General features: G+C 33.6%; 1 protein-coding gene across 2 annotated transcripts in view; it reads right to left on the bottom strand.

Moving 5' to 3' along the window:
* Positions 1 to 15,784, bottom strand: part of ANO3 (anoctamin 3) — a 472,830-nt gene extending 457,046 nt beyond the window's left edge. For both annotated transcript variants that reach the window (XM_063711053.1, XM_063711054.1), the window contains exon 1: positions 15,226 to 15,784. In XM_063711053.1, coding sequence (XP_063567123.1) covers positions 15,226 to 15,379 — 154 coding nt within the window. In that variant the 5' untranslated portion in view covers positions 15,380 to 15,784. The remainder of the gene's footprint in view (positions 1 to 15,225) is intronic.
* Positions 15,785 to 24,648: the final 8,864 nt, after the last annotated feature.

Genomic DNA, 24,648 nt, shown 5'->3' with positions numbered 1-24,648 from the left:
TCCTCCTGTTGCTCTACCTTATGCTAATTTAATTCTTGGACCCAATTTGGAAAAAGCACTAAAAAGGTAGCGTACAATGTTGCCTCTCCTAAATTTTGAATTGTATGAAAGTTTAAAGTTTTAAAATCATGTTATTTCTGTACTTTCTAATCTTCAATGTGACTTTTATAAACTTGAACGTGATTGGCAAAATAGGCAAAAGTGACCTGTGTTATATTTCAAGAGCAGGGAAGGAAGATTTCTTCTTTTGAAACTATCAATAGCACAGCTTGAACCATGTCACTATCCTAATTAGACACCCTTGGTGGCATGTCTTCACTAGAGGAATAAAGGCTAAACTGCTTGTCTTATGTTTAAATCCTATTACAAATTGGCTCAATGTAACCTTCTTGTTTTCCGTCTCTGTCTCACACAACCCAAAGTCCAGCTCCATTAGTACTCATTTAACGACTGTCTGTTGAACAGCTACTATGGCCAGATGTTATGCTTTGTAAATCAGAAATGATCCCTGCTTTGAAGAATGTAGAGTGTGTTGAAGGGAGTTGCCTAAGAGAATCATAAATAAACTATTCTCCTAAATATATTTTGAAAATTCTAGACATCCAGAGGAATGAGTGACTATTTCTGATGGTTTCTGGGTTGGCATTAAACACTGTTTTTTTTTTCCTCAACTGTGTGTTGCTTTCTCATGCCTTTGTGTGGTTGACCATGGCATTCCCTTTACTTGGACTTCATTTTCCCCTTTATATTTTAACTTTATACAGAAATTTCATTCATAAGGTTTCTGTTCAAATGTCCCCTCCACTGTATACTTTCTCTACAGCTTCTTTCCTACCCATCTTGCAGAATTCAATTACCCGCCCTGTGTTTCCACAACACATCATTCACAAATTTACTATAGCACAAATAATGTTGCCTTAAAAAAAGAAAAGTTTTAAGTGGCTGTCTTCCCACTAGACTGTGCCTAATTTGTTTCATTGGATAAGATCCATCATGTAGGATTCTTAAGATATATATATATATAGTACACATATATATAATATATACAATAATCTATATAATCTATATAATATATATCTATATAATATATAGATATATATTATATATTATATATAATATGTTAATATTATAATATATAATATTAATATATAATATGTTAATATTATTATTAATATATTATTAATATATTATTATATATAATTATATATTATATATTATAATTATATATATAATTATATTATATTTATATATTATATAATTATATATATTATAATTATATATTATATATAATAATTATATATTATAATTATATATATTATATTTATAATTATAATTATATATATATTTTTATTATTATATATTATATAATTATATATAATTATAGATATATTTTTATTATTATATATCTATAATTATCTCTCTATAATTATCTCTATAACTATCTCTCTATAATTATCTCTATAATTATCTCTCTATAATTATCTCTATAATTATATCTCTAATTATCTCTCTATAATTATATCTCTAATTATCTCTCTATAATTATATCTCTAATTATCTCTCTATAATTATATCTCTAATTATCTCTCTATAATTATATCTCTAATTATCTCTCTATAATTATATCTCAAATTATCTCTCTATAATTATATCTCTAATTATATCTCTATAATTATATCTCTAATTATATCTCTATAATTATAATTATCTCTAATTATCTCTCTATAATTATAATTATCTCTAATTATCTCTCTATAATTATAATTATCTCTAATTATCTCTCTATAATTATAATTATCTCTAATTATCTCTCTATAATTATAATTATCTCTAATTATCTCTCTATAATTATAATTATCTATAATTAAAAATTATAATACGTTATTAATATTAATATTAATATGTTATATATAGATATATATCTATATATAATTGTAATATATATTATATATAGATATATATCTATATATAATTGTAATATATATTATATATAGATATATATCTATATATAATTGTAATATATATTATATATAGATATATATATCTATATATAATATATAGATATATATAATATAAGATAATATATTATATATTATATAGATATATAATATATAATATATTATATATCTATACAATATATAATATATAATATATTATATATTATATATTATATATATTATATAATATATTATATATTATATAATATCTATATTATCCATATTATATATATAATATCTATATATAATATAGATATTAATATATAATATAATATATATTTATATATAAATATAAAAGGAATGACATTTTGGAAATAATATAACTTAAAAGATTATGTGAGGTCAGTTAGAAATTTTATATAAAATATTTTTAAGAAATTTTAGTTTATGACAGTCCTACCCTAAACCTAACTAATTAATATCTTGAACCCAATCTCCAGGGGATCAGTTTGCTTCACTTTTTTTTTCCAATGCAAGCTGTATCTCAAATTTAAACTGACCTTTCTGCAAATGAATAAATAAGTAACAGATATCGTAAGTGTAAATGTAAATATTCTGCCTAAAATCATTACAACTTTAATAGGTTTTTGCTGGCAATCAAGCTTCCATTTGATAGCTATATGTTCAGAACTGGCAGGCTCTCAGGGATAGTAACAAAAACAGAAAATCTTACACCTCTTCTACAGATGAAAAACTGAGACCCAGAAAGAGTCAGTGCTTTATTTATATAGCTTGAATGTTAATAAAAAAAAAACTTCCTTCAAATAACTTATAGTCTATTGAATGAAACATATTACTACTCCACTATCATGACATTCATGAGCTTATTTAGTATTCAGGGTTTCTATATTCTTGAACATATTGAAAATCCACTTATGATTCACTTGTTATTTATTAAGTCACAAAGTTAAGTAGTATGAGTCACTTAGATTTTAATCAAAGTCAGAGTCTGTCAGCTCTTCATATATTTATCTCTTCTCATCTTTTCTCTATTTGTAATTTGAGTAAATGGTAGCTCTTGTAAAGTCACATATGCCGACTTTTATTTGGAAAAAAATATCCCTGGCATAAGGCAGAATAAAATCTACCTGAAGAAACTGGGTTAGAAGAAGGAAATACAAAGTCAATAGGTATGATAAAATGAATTCTTGGTTCTTATCTTGAACATAAAAATTTTAGATATTCTCAAGAGTGAATTGTTAAACTCAGTGTTGACCTACCATTTGAACGAAACCCATAATATGGGGTGTATGAAAATCAGAAAACGTATTTTCTTTTTTTCACTGAGTGCTCTAGTCAATGTTGTACTTTTACAGCATAGAAGATAAAATGTTGGTGAATACTGAAAAGATGGTAAGCTTGTGCTGTGGGCACATCGTGCTTATATATGTGACTTTTGGTGAAATTGTGATTCAGGGAGAATGTGCCAGCTTTGGTAAAATTTCTGCATTTGTGATTTTGGACATCTTTGAAGATCTTAGATATAAGGCTGATTAATGCCGAGCATCAACTCTCTAAATGTAAGTAAATAAAATAAAGGCAATGTGGATATTCAATAAAAATTAAACTTTGAGAATTTAGAGCAGGAAAGATTTTTGTGGAGGGGTGTTAATCAAGGAAGGTTCAGAGGTAAATATGTTTTGAATCATGTACAAATTCAATAATTTTTTTAAAATTTCTGTTATATACAAGTAATTAAAACAGCTCCCAGTGATTAAAACAAAACACTATTACCAAGAGGACAATACTCTCTAGGAATGATCACATTTAGTATTATGCAACTTTCTTTTGCTAACCCCAAGATATATCATACATGTAATATTTTGTTTGTAATATTCCTCTTGCATGGCTTCCCTGGTTCTCTGTATCTTCCTTTTGCTAAAACACATCATATCTCTAATTATCAATAACCTATCAGTTAAATAGTACACATAGGGCATAAACCACGTTGGCCTTGTTCAGCATCAAATCTTTAAAGCTTAACCCAGTGTGGCACAGAAGAGGTGCTAAATAAATATATTACAACAAATTGTAGTAATTTACAACACAAGATACAGATAAGCAAACATAGCATATGATAAAGATTATGATAGAGTGACCAACTATACACCTGTGCCTAAGAAAGCCTCACAGATGAGACAATATTTGAGAGAAATTTTGAAGAAAAGGAAAGAGTTCTAAGAGAAGAGGCAGAAGGAGAAAATATTTCCTATATTACCAAACTACAAATAGCTACATGTCTTGATATAAATTGGTTCAAGCAAATAAAATGAACTAAATTTTAATGAGCTCCTAGTTCAGGTTAGCTTCGGGCAGAGCCTGATTTATGCTCCAACATTACAGTAAAAGCAATCTCGGCTCTGTTTCTTTTGGGTTTTCTTCATTTTCAGGCTCCCCAGGTCATTTTTGACAATACCAGGCTCTCTCCTCATGACTGCGTCAAGTTTCAGTTCGAAGCCTCATAGTCTTTCCAAGCCCAGAAAGTAAGTCCAGAATTACCAACTAAAGCCTTAAAGTTCACTCTGATTGGATAAACTTAGGCTCCCTTCCAAATCTATAACATACTGTATGGTCATAAATTAGTCAGGCTAACTCCCAGACACTGTGGTTTTATCTACTAACATTACAATTGAGAAAGAGACAAAGGAAGGTTTCTTAAAACAAAACAAAACAAAACAAAACAAAAAACATGGCCACTGTTTCCATAAGGAAGACGATGAGCACTGATGTAGTTATACACTGCAACTGTCAAGGTAGGCCTTATGTATTTTATCCTAAAACCATCCACTGAAGAAAATGTTTCCTCATACTAAGGAAGATAAAAATCCATGGGCATTTGCCCCTTAAGTAACCTGAAAATACAGAAGAAAAGGATAGTCATTAATATCAACAACTTCCGTAGCCAGTTTCTCAGAGTGTAAAAGAATCTTTGGCCCAGTTCCTAACCAGATGGTTAAATATGACATATCTCAGTGGCTATACAAGTATAAATTTATGCCTGTGTCCCATCCCTGCATAAAATCACAAACAGGAACATAAAAGACCCACGTGAATTCTGCCCTGAAATAGAACTGAATCAGACAGGCTTGGCCAATCTGAGACCCCTGGAGGAGTTTCTGTAAACAGCTCAAGATTAAGCTGCTCCTCCTCCCCCTACAAATTAAATAAAATTTTCTCTTTAGTGGGAGGAAGAGAAAAGTAAAATGTTGCCTTAGGGACCCATTAAATTTCTATATGAGGCTCAGTTTCCATCTATTTTAGCTGCAAAAGGATATGGGGTCAGGAACCTTGAGAGCAGAGGTCAAGGCCACAGTTTGTTAGATTTCCATAAATGATGAATGACTGCTTGACTGCGGGCACAGATTAATGTTACCAGGCCTTGAACAGGAAAAAAAAAAAAAAGTGGAAACCTAAAATTGATCTCCCACAAATAGTAAGATAACTATCAAGGCTACTGGCCAATGCTGTTAATTAGGGTTTGAGGTTTGCTTTTCTATCCACATTTGACTTAACCTCCCACTACTTTAGAACATGCATCTTTTGTATGAGCCAGGTAGACCTTGCTGCCATCCACCGAAACTGGAAATTCATTATCACATATATCACTGAGAACTCTTACTGTTGCAAGTGACAGAAGTGTCAACTCAAATTAGGCATAAACAATAAGAAACGTCCTGGCTCAACGATAAGCCAGTAAGTTGGAAGTCTGCATTGGAAGGCAGAATGGCTTCAGGCGTAGCTTAAATATGGGGCACAAACTATGTCAACAACTTCCATAGCCACAGGATATCCCTTGGAAAAGGGATAACTTTCCAAGAGAACATTAGAATATTCATACTGGAAAGAAAGGTATGTATGCAGGGATGGCAAAAAATAAACTGACAGACACATGAATGAATGCTTTGTGATAACATGCTCTTTGTTCTTGTCATTTCATTCTCCAGGAATGCCCTCCTCCTTTCTTTTTAAAAGTCTGTCTTTCTTTATAATTTCGTTCCTTTTCTATCTTCTTTGGACCATATTTATCTATTCTACCAAAAGGCCAGAACGCTTCTACTTTATCATTTATTTTTCCTTCAGCATACACTATAATGAATAGCTACCTCATTTCTCCCTTAAATGATCATTCCGGAGTTACAAACAGCTCATGGGTGCTACAAGAGGTAAATTCAAAAGTCCGTAGCATGGAAGATGGAAAAAATTTCCACTTAGAAACAGGATAATACAGAGTGACAATATCCAGGATATGAATTTAATTCATTTCCTGAATATGAATTTAATTCAAATTCCAGGAAATGAATTTAATTAATTCATTGTGTGACTCAGGTACAACATTAACATTTTAATTTGACTTCCAGAACCATCCTCAATCCCCTAGTCCTCCCTAACATGTGCCTCTTATGGTGGAGAGGGAATACTGCTTCCACCCACCACTTGCCTTGCTGAAACTGGGTGATGGGAGGAGGTCCTCACTCACCACCATTTTTGATGGCTCCCAAAACCTGAGGAAGATCTTCAGCACTGAAGAGACTGGAGTCACAGAGAAGGCACAGGGGCTCCACAGGTGGGCTTGAGTGAGATGCCATGGGGGCAGAGGATGCAAAAGAAAAATGTTACGTTCATTAGGGAAAAGAAGCCTAAGAAAAATGTTATATTCATTAGGGAAAAGAAGCCTAACGTGGATGAGGATTAAAACAGAGGCCAAGGCAGGGCTCAGAAAACTGTTCATTAGAAAGAAGCGGTAGGGGAAGGCTGACAAGAATAAAGAGGTAGTATGACTTAGGACCACGGAGTAAACCCTGGAGGAGACGTTTGTAAAGCTTACATTTTAGGAGATGAAAGTCTGAAATTAAACTATATTAGGCCTGGTGCGGTGGCTCACACCTTTAATCCCAGCACTTTGGGAGGCCGAGGCGGGAGGATCACAAGGTCAGGAGATCAAGACCATCCTGGCTAACATGGTGAAACCCTGTCTCTACTAAAAATAAAATAAAAAAAAACTTAGCCAGTCATGGTGGCATGCGCCTGTAGTCCCAGCTACTCAGGAGGCCGAGGCAGGAGAATCACTTGAACCTGGGAGGTGGAGGCTGCAGTGAGCTGAGATTGCGCCACTGCACTCCAGCCTGGGTGACAGAGTGAGACTCCATCTCAAAACAAAAACAAAAACAAAAACAAAAATATTAAACTACCCATATAGTTTAATTTCATTCAGTACAGACAGTGTTGTCTGTATTGCGAACCTTCCTCATGCAGGATCTTTTTTTGTTTTCTGTTGCCTTCTCCTTCTTTGTAACCATCTATCACATAAGATACTGATACTGACTTCTACAAGGTGAGATGAGAGTATGAAGATAAGGTTGAAAGAATGACTCTTAATTATTGCTGGACACCCATGGATGAGGAGGAGCCAGGGTGTGCCAGTGATTCCTGGAATAATATTATTACCAGTTTAGGCAGTGTGCTTACACATATACACTGTTATGCATGTGTGTGTGTCAAAGCACATAGCATATATGGCTACTTTGTAAGTACTAATGTAATGAGTGAATGTCTTCTCTAATATTAACTAAAAGCAAGGGCTATGTTTTATTCTCTCTTAATGAGTTTTTGTGCTTATACAATGTCTTGCATTTTGGTAGGTCCTACATTATACTGTTGACTTACAAATAGTGAACATTTTATACACTGGAACTTTCACTAATTCTTATTCTGCTCACCATTTTTGGTGATAAAATTGCCAATTTCAGTTCAAATCTATGTGACTGTGTATGTATTTTATGAAGTTAATAAAGCTCTATTTTGTTTTAATGAATCTTATGAAGTATACATATAAAAGTATATGAGGGAATTTTTGAGAGTAGTTTTATTTGATTTTCAAAGCAAAACAAGATGAAAAAATGTCCAAGCTCTCTGTGGTCATCCTTGTGTTTACCAGAAATTGTAAAATATGTAGTATTTGTTTGTGGAAGCCATGATTTCCAAAACCCACTACATGGCTCTACTGGAGAATTAACTACTTCTGTAAATGCTTTTGCTTTGAGAAATGGCTTCATGATGGCCTTGAAAATGGAGCATGAAATCTGAAATTTCACTAGCTAGAGTCAATTATTCAGTGGAAAAGAAGAATTATAAAATGCGGAGTTGTGCTTATCTACTGTGGAATCAGATAAGAATTCTGAAGAAAACATCTGCAGGACTAATAGAAGAAAAAGATAATTTATTTAATGTTAGAGGAAAATAAAGAAATGATGAGATGGGGATTCTTATATTACTAAAGATGGTTAGACTGACTCTCAGATCTTTGTATTTTTTGCAATTAACACAATTCATTCTCGAGAGCATTTGTTTGTCCAAAAGTCATGTAATTGCAGGAATTAACTAGAAAACTCAGGGTAATATGAGTATTTGTTAGATTTTTTTGGTTTTCAGATTCAATATGTATCTCTTGTCCTTATAGCAACTCCTATGAATGGCCCAGGAATTTGGAGGTTGAGAAGGCACAAGAGAGTAAGATAAATAGGCAGAACAATGGAAAAAAAGAAATGGGGCAACATCTCACCCATTAAATGTGTATTCTAGGCCCCTTCCCTGCACAAGGTATTTTTCACACATTTTTTTAATTCCACAGTTAACTCTACAAAGTAGGTGTCTCACTGAGAATAGGCAGAGAAGTTTTAAATAACTTGCACAAGTTCTAAAATCTCCTGTGTCTGAGCTACATTCATAGTTGTTCTATGTCAAAGTCCAAGTCATATTATGTAATGATGACCCTTGGGAGTAAGAAGGCACATAAGGGTATAACAATTCAGGATATAGAGAATTATAGGCTGACCTTTATATCTAATTATCTGAGTGACCTGAGACAAGCCACTCTTTTGGCCTCACTGTCATATTCTCATATAAAAGAAGCTTATAAATCTAGCTCTGCCCATCTATAACTTAGTCACTTTGGTCTAGATAATGCATGATTGTTACTCTCTCTGTTTCCTCCTTTAATGCATTATTCATAATTCAGAGAAGGCATCTCATTTCTAAAGGCTACATTAACTCTTAATGATGAAAGCAGGAAGTCTTTTTTTCTGGCTCCTTTTTGTCCAGAGTGGGAACAAAACAGAGAAATTTAATTTCTGGTACATACATAACCTCATTTTCCTTTTGCAATTTCCACTGAAGTAAAGTAAAATTTCCAGCCACTTTGCAAGGACTCCTGATATCTTCAGAACACTGTCGCATGTTGCTAATACTTAAAGCTAACACAGCCACACTGAATTCAAGACAAATTACTGACCTCATTAAGACCATGGAGATGCCACTGTCATCATCAGGCATCAACACCCAAGTAGCCAACAGAAACCAAGGTACTCGTGCAGCCACCACCTTTCTGTTTTCTTTCCATTGCCTCACATACATTCTTTTAGAAATACTTCTATTGATAGAAAAACAGGAATGCCCACAGACATCTATAGGTCAAAAGGAGTTTTTCTTTGCAGTCTGACATTTTATCAGAATGCAATTGGAAAGTTTGTAACACAAAGAAACAATAAATGCTTGAGGTGAGACATATCTCTTTACTATGATGTGATTATTATGCATTGTATGCCTGTATCAAAATATGTCGTGTACACACATAAATATATATACATGGCTGGACGTGGTGGCTCACACTTGTAATCCCAGCACTTTGCGAGGCCAAGGCGAGTGGATCACCTGAGGTCAGGAGTTTGAGACCAGCTTGACCAATATGGTGAAATCCCATCTCTACTAAAAATACAAAAAATTAGCCAGGTGTGGTGGCATAAGCCTGAACGTGGAGAAACCTCGTTTCTACTAAAAATACAAAATTAGCCCAGCGTAGTGGCCCATGGCTATAATCCCAGCTACTCGGGAGGCTGAGGCAGGAGAATTGCTTGCACGCGGGAGGCAGAGATTGCAGTGAGCTGAGATCATGCCATTGCACTCCAGCCTGGGCAACAAGAGCAAAACTCCATCTCAAATAATAAATAAATAAATAAATAAATAATACACACACACACACACACACACACACACACACACACACACACACCACTATGTACCCACAAAGATGAAAAATTTAAAAAATTAGGAAAAGAATTATGACATTTGTTTCACTTCCTACCAAGTCCTTCTTTAATGTTAAAATGAATAAAATTACTCATCAGTAACATAAATGCTCCTGCACTGTGTGATATATATTTTATACACACTGTCAGATATTCCTAGGGATAACTGTGTCAGTTTGAGAAGCTCAGTTTGTACTACATAGGATTTTGCAATTTGCCTCATATAAATTGTGAGCCCCAGCTCATGGTTAATCATCATCTTCTGGAAAACCATTATAATAAGTGATCTCACATCCTTAGTGTATTTTGAATAATAGTTAGCATATGCTAGATATTAGTTGCAGGCATTGTGCTAAATGGTTTTTGACATTATATCATTTAATGTTCTTAAATACTCCATGAGGTAGGGATTTTTTACACCCTTAATGTATATGAGGAATCAGAAACACAGAGTGATTCATTTAACTTTCTGAAGTCATGCAATTAGTAGCAGAGCAAACTCAATACTAGTCTGGCTCTGGAGTCCAGGTAATTCTCTGCTGCAAAGTTTACACAGTAAAAATTTTAATTTACATGGGAATCCTGAATTACCTGATAGGTTGCATTCCTAGGTAGGCAACTTCTACTTCTGTCCCAACCAGTATTCAATTATTATAAGTATTCAATTATTATATGTAGCTCAGAAAAGTACAAAAATAAATGACATAGACTTTTGCATTTATTTATGAATTGTAAAAAAATAAGAATATCAAATATCAGATTATCATTCTAGCTTATACTTTCTGCTCATACTGAAGGAAGAACTTTCTGGATAGAATTTTCAGAGACTATAAATAAGTATATTTGCTTTTGAGATCTCAAATTATAGACTAGGAAAAAGTAAAGGGCAATCAAAATTAAAGCTGAAACATGAGAATGTGGAAGTAAGATACAAACATGGACAATACAGATAGTTGATTGGTCATCTAAAGATAGGCAAAATTGGGCCAGGTGTGGTGGCTGACGCCTGTAATCCCAGCACTTTGGGAGGCTGAGGCGGGCGGCACCTGAGGTCAGGAGTTTGAGACCAGCATGACTAACACGGAGAAACCCAGTCTCTAGTACAAATACAAAAATTAGCTGGGCGTGGTGGTGCATGCCTGCAATCCCAGCTACTCTGGAGGCTGAGGCAGGATAATCGCTTGAACCCGGGAGGTGGAGGTTGCGGTGAGCCGAGATGGCGCCATCGCACTCCAGCCTCGGCAACAAGAGTGAGCCTCCATCTCAAAAAAAAAAAAAAAAAAAAAAAAAAAAAAGATAGGCAAATCCTACTATCAATAATAGCAGCCTTTGCGGGGTGGGGGGCAACGGCAGGGAGAGCATTAGGACAAATACCTAATGCATGCGGGGCTTAAAACCTAGATGACAGGTTGATGGGTGCAGCAAACCACCATGGCACATATATACCTATGTTACAAACCTGCATGTCCTGCACATGTATCCAGAACTTAAAGTATAATAAAAAAAGACATTTATACTTTAGTTACTGATTACTTATTTTCAATTACATCAATCTCTGGAACACAAAGAGGCAATTTCCCTCACTGGACTATTTCTAAACTTAATTTTCAAGTAATACTGGGGAGAAAAAAGAACAGTAAAATTACGGACAGAACAGATGAAAAACTCTCCAGTTCAGCTCTCTCTTGGCTGTCCTGTTCCCCCTCACCCATACACACTTACTATATGTGTGACTTTAATCCAATTACATTACTTCTTGGAGCTTTGGATTCTCCTTCTAATGCACGGAATTTAAGATGAATGAATACTACCTTATAGATATTTTGTGAGAATGACTGAGATTCTGTATTATGAGATACCTAATAGTTACTATGTAAATGAAAGGTATAAACACTGTTTTTGATAACAATGGAACACTTCCTTTTAGACATACGTGGTTAAATTTCTATGGACTAACCTTCATCAGTTATATTTTATTTTCCCCTGCTAGGAATATGTGTACATGAATGTTGAGAACATACTGCCACACCACTGAGATTAAAAAGGTAGACCTCTCTTCTACTTTGGCTATCACCTCATTTTCATATACACACCCCTACCACTAATCCCAGTGCTAAGCCTGCAATAAATACATTATGAATGAATAAATAAAACTTGACTCTATTAAAAATAAGGTAAAAATTCCTAGCATACAAAATAGATTCTGGAAAGTTCAATGTTCCATAAAGTTTCAGATGAATGACAAATTCCATATTGTTACTATCCTGAATGATGATATCAGGCGGCAAATTGTGTGATAATTTCCACACAATATCTTTGAAAATCTAATGCAGAACGTATATAACTTGACTTAAACAAATATACCTTATGGCAGAAAACTCATTAAAAAAGTGTACTATGATTTGTTATTTGGTTATTTAATCATAATTTTTATATGTGTGTCATGCATAAGCCACAAACAACTGGGTAGTGACACTTATCTTCAAGAAACATAGTCTAATAAAAGTCATTGGCATACTACATAGTTATAATAGAAATTGACATGTAAACATTTTCATATATAGGACAAATACCTACAGATGTTCGGCAACAGGAAAAAAAATCCCTTTGCACAGAGATATGGCCATATGCATTTCGGAAAAAGAGAGCATTTGATCTCAACAACGTCATAATAAATGGAGGCAGAGGAAAATAATTATTGAGGATTATTTTGAAAGAATATTATCAGTGATTAAAGGGTGTAAATTATACTTGTGGAATATGTGTAGATTACATGGGGCTTGAAAAGTTTTGGAAAAAAACAGAGCTTAAATCATAGAGCACCAGGTTTATAACACAGGTTATACAGAATCATAGAAATAGTGAACAAAGATAGAAATGGGTGAGAGTTGTGCTTCGGGAAATATTTCCTAGCCATCCATGGGCAGGAGGTTTGTTATGAAAAACCTGGAGAAGGTGAGATCAGTTAGGAGTCGATACAGGTGTCTGCATTGAGGGAAATGAAGAGAGCGGTGTTTCAGTTCCTCAGCCAGTCAGTCAGTGAGTCAAATATATATATGTGTGTGTGTGTGTGTGTGTGTGTGTATGTGTGTGTGTATATATGTGTGTGTATATATATGTGTGTGTGTGTGTATATATATATATAAACATATATATATATATATATGTTTTTTTTCTTTTTTAATGGAGTTTTGCTCTTGTTGCCCAGGCTGGCGTGCAATGGCGCAATCTCAGCTCACCACAACCTCCACCTCCCGGGTCCAAGCAATTCTCACCTGTCTCAGCCTCCCAAGTAGCTGGGATTACAGGCATGTGCCACCACACCTGGCTAATTTTGTATTTTTAGGAGAGACAGGGTTTCTTCATGTTGGTCAGGCTGGTCTCGAAGAGTGAAAATATATTTTTAAGAATGTTTTATTGTGAGACATCCTATTGGGTACAGAGGCTGTCATGGTGGACATAGAGGTAGAGAAGATAGATATTAACCAATATGCATACAAATAAACACATAAATGCCATTGCAATAAATGTTAAGGAATATTGAGATTACTTAGAAGTCATAGAAAAATATGGAAGCAAAAAGGAGGAAGCATTTCGAGGGATTTCAACTGGGATGTGTTGAGTTTGAGGCATAGCCAGAATATCAAGGTGGAAGTGTCTTCTAGGCTGTTCATAGTATGCATCTCTGGAAATGACATTATACCTGCACTATAGATGTGTATAAAGACAATAGTTGAATCTAATGGAAAGGATGTGCTAACTGCACAAAGACAATAGTTGAATCTAACGGCATAAAGACAATAGTTGAATCTAACGGCATAAAGACAATAGTTGAATCTAATGGAATGGATGTGCTAACTCTGACAGAAATGACTAGAAGACAAAAAAATGGTGAAAAAGACATGAATATTTAAACTATCAATTTTTTAATTAAACTATTTTTCTAACCAAGTCTACTGTAAAAAGTTATGTACATCTGTAAAAAATTAATTTCCCTACTTCTATGAAATTGTAGGTTCAATATCTAGTAAGTCTCAATTTTAGAAGACAAAATAACAGCATAGAGACTTTTTTCTTATAGTTGAATGAAAATTTATAAAAGAATGTCTTATCTCCTGTTTACAGAACTCTTATACTATAAAACAACTCATATAATACATAATAATCTATGAGCAATAAATCAGAGATTGACTGGGGGTTATATAATAAAGAAGTTTGCCAAAATTCTTAGAAGAATCCTCTTGTTGTGTAATGGAATTTATTATTTCTACAAGATTTTTCATGTGACAAAGATCAGTGTCCAACAATATCCAGACTTATAATAGCTTTGCTTAACTTTTATGTTCCCATTACAACGCCTTCTTTTATAAGGAAGGATAAACAAATTACAGCTGTTTTACTTTAGTACGACATTTAAAATATCCATCACGCAAACATTTTTTACAAAGCACAATTAATTTACTGTTGACATATAAGAGCTATTCATTATAAATCAGACCCTCAGAATTTTTTGATGAATGCAAACTATTAGTGTATAGTATTGTTCCCTCAGACCTGCAGAGCAAGAACAAAAACTGTGAGATTCTAAGCAAGTAACACTCAAAGGTTTAAAATTATTCTTCACATTTAATTATATTAACACTGTCAGCTCATATAGAATCTAAATCAGATCATAAAATAACTAAAATGAATATTCTCTTGTTCTTAATGAGAACATAAATAATATATTATCCTTTATATAATTGTGCATACGAATGAGAGATAAAAGAGATGAATTAAAATGGCAAGTGTTTTCTTTGCAGTTTATGGTTAAGATTCCTGATTTCATCAGTCATGCCATACAAAACTAAGACTTGATAGGCCTGAGCATTCAGAGGAACAAAGTCTATTACACCATTAACATTTTTCTGAGTTTACTGACTTTGTTTTCTGACATTTAATTATATGCACAAAAACTTCAGCCCTCTATTTTTTATTTCAAAAGTCTATTTATACATTTTGGGAAAAAACTAAAGAAACTAAAATTGGCATCAGCTATACCACCAGAAAATGGATGACATCAACATTTATTTATTACACATCAGACATTAAAGAAGTACAAACATAAGTTAAGATACTCATACATATCAATCTAAAGGTTAGCTTACCAGTCGGGACAGAACTGGAGTGCTGAAGTTCCAGTTGACTAGAATCACCAGAGAGTTCAGTCAAACAGGGTAAAGCAAAACATGAGTTGGAAGCATGCTCATGTCTGAAGCCTTCAGGAGAAAAATTATCCAGTTCAAATTTTAAAACTGACATTGCAAAATTCCCATATAACTATGTAAAGTTCACACTATTGAATTCTTTAAAATTAAGGGATAGGAAAAAAATCACAGTATTCTAATCAGTCATAACTATAGGCTTTCCTGTAATTATTTTCACTTGGAAATCCAAAGGAAATAAAACACGCAGAGCTGACTCTAAGAAGTTTTCTGTGTTAATGCCTTTCCTAGACAATTAACTTCAATAGGATGGATGAATTTTAGAGTCTTTTTTCTTGAAGATATATTTTGCCTTTAAACCACAGCAGCACTTATCCCATCTCAGAGAGGCTGCAGTGAAAAGTAAAATGGGCTAAGTGAAGACATAGGCAAGGCTGCAGAGAGATGCTTTTAGTAAGCTGGTACTAGAAGTTCTCACTCATGTTTCCCTATGCAAGAGATCAGCTGGGTGGGGCTAAAGACTGTCAGGGAAAGCAACTTTATTCCACTGGGCAGCTCATCAGAGGAATGTTTTAATTGGAAGGAATTTAATACTAAAAGATATTTCCTGGATGCAGATTGTGAGACTGTAGCCTACTGCTTATTAAAACATGACTGTGATTGTGGAAAAGAAAATATTTCTTTTTAAATGGTGGTCAAATAAAATATACAGCCTGAGAAACACAAAATATGAGATTTCACAATACAAGCAGGTGATCCATAAGAAGAGCAAACTGCTAAAAAGTTGGCAACTGATGGAGCTGGTATTCTTGAATTAACTGAGAGGTAAAATAGCTGTATGGGTTGCCTTAGAAAATTTAATGTAAGATTTCACCTTTATTCATGCACTGCTCCTTAGTCCATGCATCCTCTGTAGACTGCCAGAGGTGCACACTGATGTTTTGTCAGAGACTAATTTAATAAAAGTTATCATTAGTTTAGGGGTCCAAACTAGATGAGGTCCAGGTATTTCCCTCATGGTGCATTTTAAACCATTAGTTATTCATTAATTTGCTGAACAGCATATTTAAAGCATTCTTACTTTTTTGGCTCAGCACTCTTTGAAAAAGATACACATACACACACACAGATACATATACATGTACCTATATGAATATTTGTGTATATATAGATATATACTATGGAATATATATTTTATACATTTATGTATATTTATATTTATAAAGTTTGCAAGTCAGTTGTTAATATAAAATGTAATCTGGACAAAAGGTGACATGCATTACTCATAGTTACAATAATTGAAAAAACAAGTAAAGAAACTGACTTTTTGCTCTATGTGCCTTCATAAACTATCACTCAGGCAGGGAAATGATTGTCATTCCAACAGCATGAACAGCAAACAAAGTATGTTGTGCAAGCCTAGGCCACCACTGTTTCGAAACAGGCATGAAAATCTTTGACTAAAAAAGGCTAACATGGACATGTTCTACTGGTAATTATACGACATTTTGCTTAGATAAGAAGTTGAAAGCAGGATCCAAATTATAAATGATAATTCAGTTTGAGGAAAAGACAGTTGGTAGTTAAAAGGAAAACAAATACAGGGAAATGAGTAAATGGTGAAAGGTACAAATAAAGTTTACAGAAATAAAGTAGATTCTAGAATCAGGAAAGATGGACTTTAAAATTCTCAACTGAAGTATTTGTTATGAAATATTGCCGAGGACACTTTCTGAAAGATGAAATCTAAATGGTTTTATTTGCGAGTTGGTCAATGAGGTTTAACTACCAGGAAACTTCTACCCTCTATACCTCTGGTACATTTGCCCAAATCCTGAAGTGCTTTTTCTTTCAAATTATGCTTTATAGAATGTGATTACATAGAAATATGATTTGGCATGAGAAGTGTCATTACGATCATCTGATAAATGATTTCCCTAGGGGAATGATAGCTGAGCTCACAGGACAGTCTCATTCTCTCTAGCAGCAGCTCTTAAAGTATTTAAGAATGGGACATCTTTGGGAAAAAAGAATATTTTATCTCTTTACATATGATACTATTATATTTTGAGTATCAATATATAAAAATTAATAATCATGTAAAAGTTATTGAGACATTTACTATCTTTTTTTATTCACATATATACCTTTGAAAATTTGTTCGTGTGTGAGAAATGCTACTGATTTTGCTCTAAGGCAATTGATAATATACAGGTCCATTTTTCAACTCTGTGCAATTACTTGATGTGGCATATGTAATAACAAATTGGAAATTACTATTCCATAATACATGAGAAATATATAAAGATTAACATTTCACTGATAGGTATAATATAGATGAGCAAATTCTCTCTACAAATTCACCTCATTTTTCTTTTCTACTAGTGACCTAAGTACAAACATTTCCGGAGGTCTCTAGAATGTTGGTAATGAAGAACTGATAGTTAATGTGGATACTCTAGAATGGGAACTCTCAGCATATCTCTATACCTGGGTCTTTGCTGAGACTCTTTTAACTTGCATCTAGCCCCGAGTGGACTTCAATGATGTATTTTCCATAAACTCTTGGCTGGCACTTTTATTTAGAACAGCTGTCTGAAAATCTTAGGAAATACCTGTGTAAACTTGTTACTCATGTCATTTTCATGATATGCAGAATTCCTCCAATTTTTCTTTCTTAGTGTGCAAACAGAACGTGGTAGGAAATGCTGTACATGAACATCTTCCCTTTGATATTTGACAAAACGTGTTGATGTGGTCTAGACACAAATATATGTTTTGCTTAATCTGGATCTGTCGGTCTCTATTACAATAGTAACCACTGGCTGGCAGTTATAAAACAGTCAGGTCTCTGGTCTCCCATTCATTTCAAAGCATAAACCACATTTATGAATCCTTCTCTTTCTCAGGCATGCTTAATTTTGATATAATCTATTTTGTTTTTTTCAATGGGCCAAACTAACTTTATTTTATTTTGAAAATGGTTGAACTTATTGTAAGTAATTGCAATTTTAACTTAACCATAACAATACATTTTTAGAGAGGAAAAATAAGCTTGTTCTGCACAGTTTTCCATGTACTATATTTACAGGACACCAAATAAACAGTTCTTGGAAATTTAAGTCAGGCAGTATATTTTCATTAACACAGATCCTTTGCTCTCCTAAACATTGTGTGAGACAATTCACTAGACTTATGTTTATTATTTTTCTGGTTTCAGAATGACTCTTTGAACCCATAAGTTTAACCCCATTATTTCCCCCAGAATGCCATTAACTGAAGAAAAAAATTTTTAAAGAAGAGTGCTGAGCAGTAAAGTCTCAGAAAACTTGAGCAAACCCTGGAATTTATGGTGGAGGTGAGTGCTGAACAAATTGAATAACAGGCAATTCCACAATCAGCACGAATCATGTGTTAAGTAAAATGCAGGTAATTGCCTACCAACCAGAGTATCTCCACCTCTTTTGAACTGTGGTGTTCTGATAGTTTGATTTCCAGCTTAGGCACTCTGAAGGGAATCCTACATTTGAACCCATTCTGATCTACTCACGACTCCCTGTGTGAAACCGGTCCAGGTATTCTAGCAAGAGTAATAGGAATGGTAGGTAATAAAACTTACACTTCACACTGTATCAATATTGACCAGATCAGATCTACTGATGAATGGGATAGAGAGGAAGAAAGAAAGAGAGATGGAGAGAGAGAGAGAGACAGAGAGAAAGAGAAACAAAGAGAACTAATACTTTAGAAACTAAATTGAACATTTAGATCAAATAAACTTTATCATCTCATAGTAAATGCTGAAAACAAAACATAATTTTACTTCCTAGCTTCAATTAGATTTGAGAGAATATTATATGCATAGGTTAGTAAAAACATGCTGCTAGGAAAAGACAAAAATCAGAGCAAAATAAAGTTGTTGAAAATAAGTAAAAGCATGCCTTTAATAGCTACCTCTTTTATTATATTTTATTATATTTTATTATACTTTAAGTTTTAGGGTACATGTGCACAATGTGCAGGTTAGTTACATATGTATACATGTGACATGCTGGTGTGCTGCACCCATTAACTCGTCATTTAGCATTAGATATATCTCCTAAAGCTATCCCTCCCCCCTCCCCCCACCCCACAACAGTCCCCAGAGTGTGATGTTCCCCTTCCTGTGTCCATGTGTTCTCATTGTTCAGTTCCCAACTATGAGTGAGAATATGCGGTGTTTGGTTTTTTGTTCTTGTGATAGTTTACTGAGAATGATGACTTCCAATTTCATCCATGTCCCTACAAAGGACATGAACTCATCATTTCTTATGGCTGCATAGTATTCCATGGTGTATATGTGCCACATTTTCTTAATCCAGTCTATCATTGTTGGACATTTGGGTTGGTTCCAAGTCTTTGCTATTGTGAATAGTGCCACAATAAAGATATGTGTGCATGTGTCTTTATAGCAGCATGATTTATAGTCTTTGGGTATATACCCAATAATGGGATGGCTGGGTCAAATGGTATTTCCAGTTGTAGATCCCTGAGGAATCACCACACTGGCTTCCACAATGGTTGAACTAGTTTACAGTCCCACCAACGGTGTAGAAGTGTTCCTATTTCTCCACATCCTCTCCAGCACCTGTTGTTTCCTGACTTTTTAATGATCACCATTCTAACTGGTATGAGATGATATCTCATTGTGGTTTTGATTTGCATTTCTCTGATGGCCAGTGATGATGAGCATTTTTTCATGTGTTTTTTGGCTGCATAAATGTCTTCTTTTGAGAAGTGTCTGTTCATGTCCTTTGCCCGCTTTTTGATGGGGTTGTTCGTTTTTTTCTTGTAAATTTGTTTGAGTTCATTGTAGATTCTGGATATTAGCCCTTTGTCAGATGAGTAGGTTGCGAAAATTTTCTCCCATTTTGTGGGTGGCCTGTTCACTCTGATGGTAGTTTCTTTTGCTGTGCAGAAGCTCTTTAGTTTAATTAGATCCCATTTGTCAATTTTGTCTTTTGTTGCCATTGCTTTTGGTGTTTTAGACATGAAGTCCTTGCCCATGCCTATGTCCTGAATGGTAACTCTATAAAGGCATTGGATCTCAGGTGAATCACTACTAAAAAGCACATTGATTGATTAGAAAATCAATTTTAATTGATAATTAAATAATTTATTTTGAATACAGAGTAAAAATATTAAGGTTGGAAATTATGATAGAGACAATAAAGATAGAAAGTGCAATAGGTATAAAATACAAACAAAAAATTAATGGAAACTGTGATGAAAGCATAAGAAAATGAAAACAAAAGGTTTATTGTGAGAAAATAGGTGCTGATTTTTCAAATTTAAATGACTATGTTAATGTCAGGCAAAGGTAGCAATTGATAGAAGATACAATTGAGACCAAACATATCTTGATGTGATGTTATGATGTCAATTCCAAGATTTAAAGCAACATCTAACAAGTTTTATTTTTTCTCTTTTTTTTTTTTTTTTTTTTTGGGAGACAGAGTCTCACTCTTTCACTGGGGTTGGAGTGCAGTAGTGAGATCTTGGCTCAAGGCTCACTGCAACCTCCACCTCCCAGGTTCAAGTGATTCTCCTACCTCAGCCTCCCGAGTATCTGGGATTATAGGCACCCACCATTATGCCCTGCTACTAATTTTTTTGTATTTTTAGTAGAGACAGGGTTTCACCATGTTGGCCAGGCTGGTCTCGAACTCCTGACCTTGTGATTTGCCCACCTCTGTCTCCCAAAGTGCTGGGATTACAGTCCATCTAAGAAGGTTTAAGATTACATTCAGAGCGATAGGAGGGATGTTGTGCAAATTTGATAGAATGAAGGACTTCTTATCTTCAACATTAAGTGATAGAAGAATATAAAGAAAAGTTTATATGTATCTGATTTAGAAAGATCAGGTCTCCATAATTAAAAAAACATGGCAACAATTAAAACCTTATGAAACAAGGAAGACTCAAAAATATGTAACCCATGTCATCGCTAAAAACATTATTTGAGGAAGTACTCCATCCAAAAGAGAAAACAAACAATATAAATCAGAATAAGGGACTCAAAAATAAAAGAATTATAGCAAATGCTAAGCAAAACAGGCTAATAAGAAAGGCTCATAAGTTACTCATTTATGAGTAATTAATTGCTAAAAGTTCAATTCTGTAACAATGCAAATAATTAGAAGATTTCATAATTTTAAAATCCAGATTATTTTAACAAAATTTAGGATAAAGGAAAGGTTATCACTCAAGAAAACATAAGGCCAATTAATTAATGAAAAGGAAATAATAAAAAGGATGATAACGTAAAAATTTCAACAAATAAGTAAAATCTCAGCAAAAGTGGGTTAAATGATCACACAAAACAGAGAAGGACTCAGAATTTCTCTACTCCCTCTTTTTCCCCTCTCACTCCCGTACACATTCCAAATCATATTCCAAATTCCAAGTGGAAACATTATTTATGATAAATAAACTGCTTCATATTGAAAAAAGGTACAAATCACAAAATTTAATATAATATAATGGTTAAGGACATGTATATGTATGTATATAGACATATGTGTGTATGTCTATATATATAATAGGATGTTAAATAAATTATATACATATGTGTTCTCTCTATATATATATACAATGTTAAAAATGATATGCCTACTAGATCAGCTTTGACCATGGGGCAATACAATGATAATAAGTATCTGTCTGAAAATATTCTAATACTTATGTTTTTCTTTTTTTAATTTATTTAGTCTTTCTTACCTGGCTAGTAAATCTGGTACAATGTTGAAATGGTAATAGTGGGTACTATTTTATTTTGAATGCAGAAATATTTCAGTATTCCATTATGTATGTAGTTTTTTGTTCGTTTTCTGTAGATATCTTTTATCAGATTAAGGACATTCCTTTTTATTCATAATTGGATGAGTACTTATTACTTCATAAATAATAAATATAAGTTGATATTTTTCCTCTTTTCTCCTTTTACTGTAATAAGATGTCAAATTTAAAACTAATCTTTATTCATATAATGAATCCAACTTGGCCTTGGTGTGATGATTTTTTATGTATCATTGAATTCATATACTAATATTGTATCTATGTTTATGAGATAGATAAATATATAATTTTTTGTAGTCCTGGTAAGGTGTGGTATTGAAAATTATGCTATCCTCATATAAAATAAAAACTATTATTTTTTCTTTTTTCTGAAATAATATTTAAAATACTGGTGTTAATTCTTTCTTAAATGTTTGATAAAATTAACCAACTGGGTAACCTGTGGATTTAGTTTTCTTAGTTTGAACATTCTTAATTATAGATTTTATTTAACTATTAGAGAGCTATTCAGCTTTTTATTCCTGAGTCAGTTTTGTAATGTTGTCTTTTTCAAGGATTTTTTCCTTTCTATCTACCTTTTTTTTTTTTTCTGGAGTCTTGCTCTGTTGGGCAGGCTGGAGTGCAGTGGTGCGATCTCCGCTCACTGCAACCTCCGCCTCTCTGGTTGAAGTGATTCTCATTCGTCAGCCTCCCAAGTAGCTGGGATTAGAGGCATATGCCACCATGCCCTGCTAATTTTTGTATTTTTAGTAGAGACACGGTTTCACCGTGTTATCCAGGCTGGTCTTGAACTCCTGACCTCAGGCAATCTGCCTGCATCGGCCTCCCAAAGTGTTGGGATTACAGGCGTGAGCCACCACGCCTGGCCTCTATCTACATTTTAAATTTTTCTACATAATAGTCTATTAATTATTTTCATCATATCCTCTCAATATCCTTACTGTTTGTAGGATCTGAGGTTATATCCATTTTCATCGTATTTATGAACACATTTAAGATATCACACATAAAACTATCTCACACAGAGTCTGGTAGAGGGACCGATTGATGTTTATAACATTAGAATATATTTCTTAAAAATAGCTCCCACAATCCTGATGTAACTGTCTTTCAGTGCTATATGCCCTGCATTTATATTACCTGAAATTTTGTTTATTCTATAGCAGAAGTTCATAAAAATGAGCTGTTTTGCCTAAACTTCCAGAATGAGTTCTGAAAAAGAACCAAGGCAACTCCAGCTGGAATCAAAAAGCTTTTGGTATACTTACAGCCAGAACAAAAGGAAAGAAAATTAATATAAGCATTAAAACAACTTATTTTACTTGGTATCCAACTTTAACTTTATTGAATGTTATTTTAACTTAACATGGCTTTTGATCCTAAATCTATTGATTCATCATTTTAACCCACCTAGGCTATTTTCCAGATATCATTTTATATAATACCTCACATATAACAGATTCACACATCGAATCAGAATTACTCAAAGCCCTGCAATCAATCAAATTGGACCGCACATCCAAATGCATTTTTTTGCAACTCCACCAGAGGCTAATAGAGGAAAAGGTGTTCTCATAACACTGCATTACAGTTCATATAGGTAATGCATGTTCCCAAAGGCCTGGATATTTGCTTCCTAAGTTTCTCAATTGAGCTTTCAAAAATTAACTTTTGGGAATCAATTCCATGAGCCAAATTATATTTACAAACTCCACTTACAGTTGGAAATATTCAACTTAGCACAAGTTTCATTGGAAATTATTTCATTGGAAATAATTGAATGCATTAGCTGCCCATTCCATCTCCGACGAAAGATAGGCACAAAAATTTTGTCAGACCACACCTGCACTTGTGTCATTATTTAACTCTTATTTTAAACCAAAGATGCATTCTAGTACAGGAAATATAATTATATGCGTGTTCCTAAAAATTAGCTTTAGTGCCAAGCAATCACGGACTTATCAGAAAGCCCCAGGGCATATCATGATTGTATATTGAAAGATATACAGGCTTCATAAAATAAGTTTAAACAACAAAAGTAAAAGGGAACATTGATATTTTTATGATATAGTACAGATATAACTGGCCAATTGTGGAACAGAGTTTTAGTTCTATTATACAATGCTTTATAATTCTGACTTAGCTCTGGGCATCATATGGTTAAGGATAAATGTATCTCCTGAAGTCGGCAAATTCAAGAAATTGAACATTATGTTTTACCAAATAACTTATTTCATATCTCAGTACAGTTACCAAGACAGATGAGAGTATATTGGGAAAAAATAAACATCCTTGTAAAGCCACAAACTTAGTTTAATTGATATCTTACACTAAACCATGTTGTCATGCTATAAAATAGTGGCTTGTAACAGAGATTTAAAAAATATGCATTTTTCTAACTTTTCAGCCAAAACGACTAGGTAGGCAGCACATTGCAGTGGAAAAAGTGAGAAATCTAAAACCACATAGACCTAGATTCAAATTCTGTTTTACATATTTAGTACTTAACGTGCATCCGTTAAATTTATT

Source organism: Gorilla gorilla, chromosome 9, assembly GCF_029281585.2.
Source record: "Gorilla gorilla gorilla isolate KB3781 chromosome 9, NHGRI_mGorGor1-v2.1_pri, whole genome shotgun sequence".
NCBI lineage: Eukaryota > Metazoa > Chordata > Mammalia > Primates > Hominidae > Gorilla > Gorilla gorilla.
This window is presented reverse-complemented; position numbering and strand designations above follow the sequence as displayed.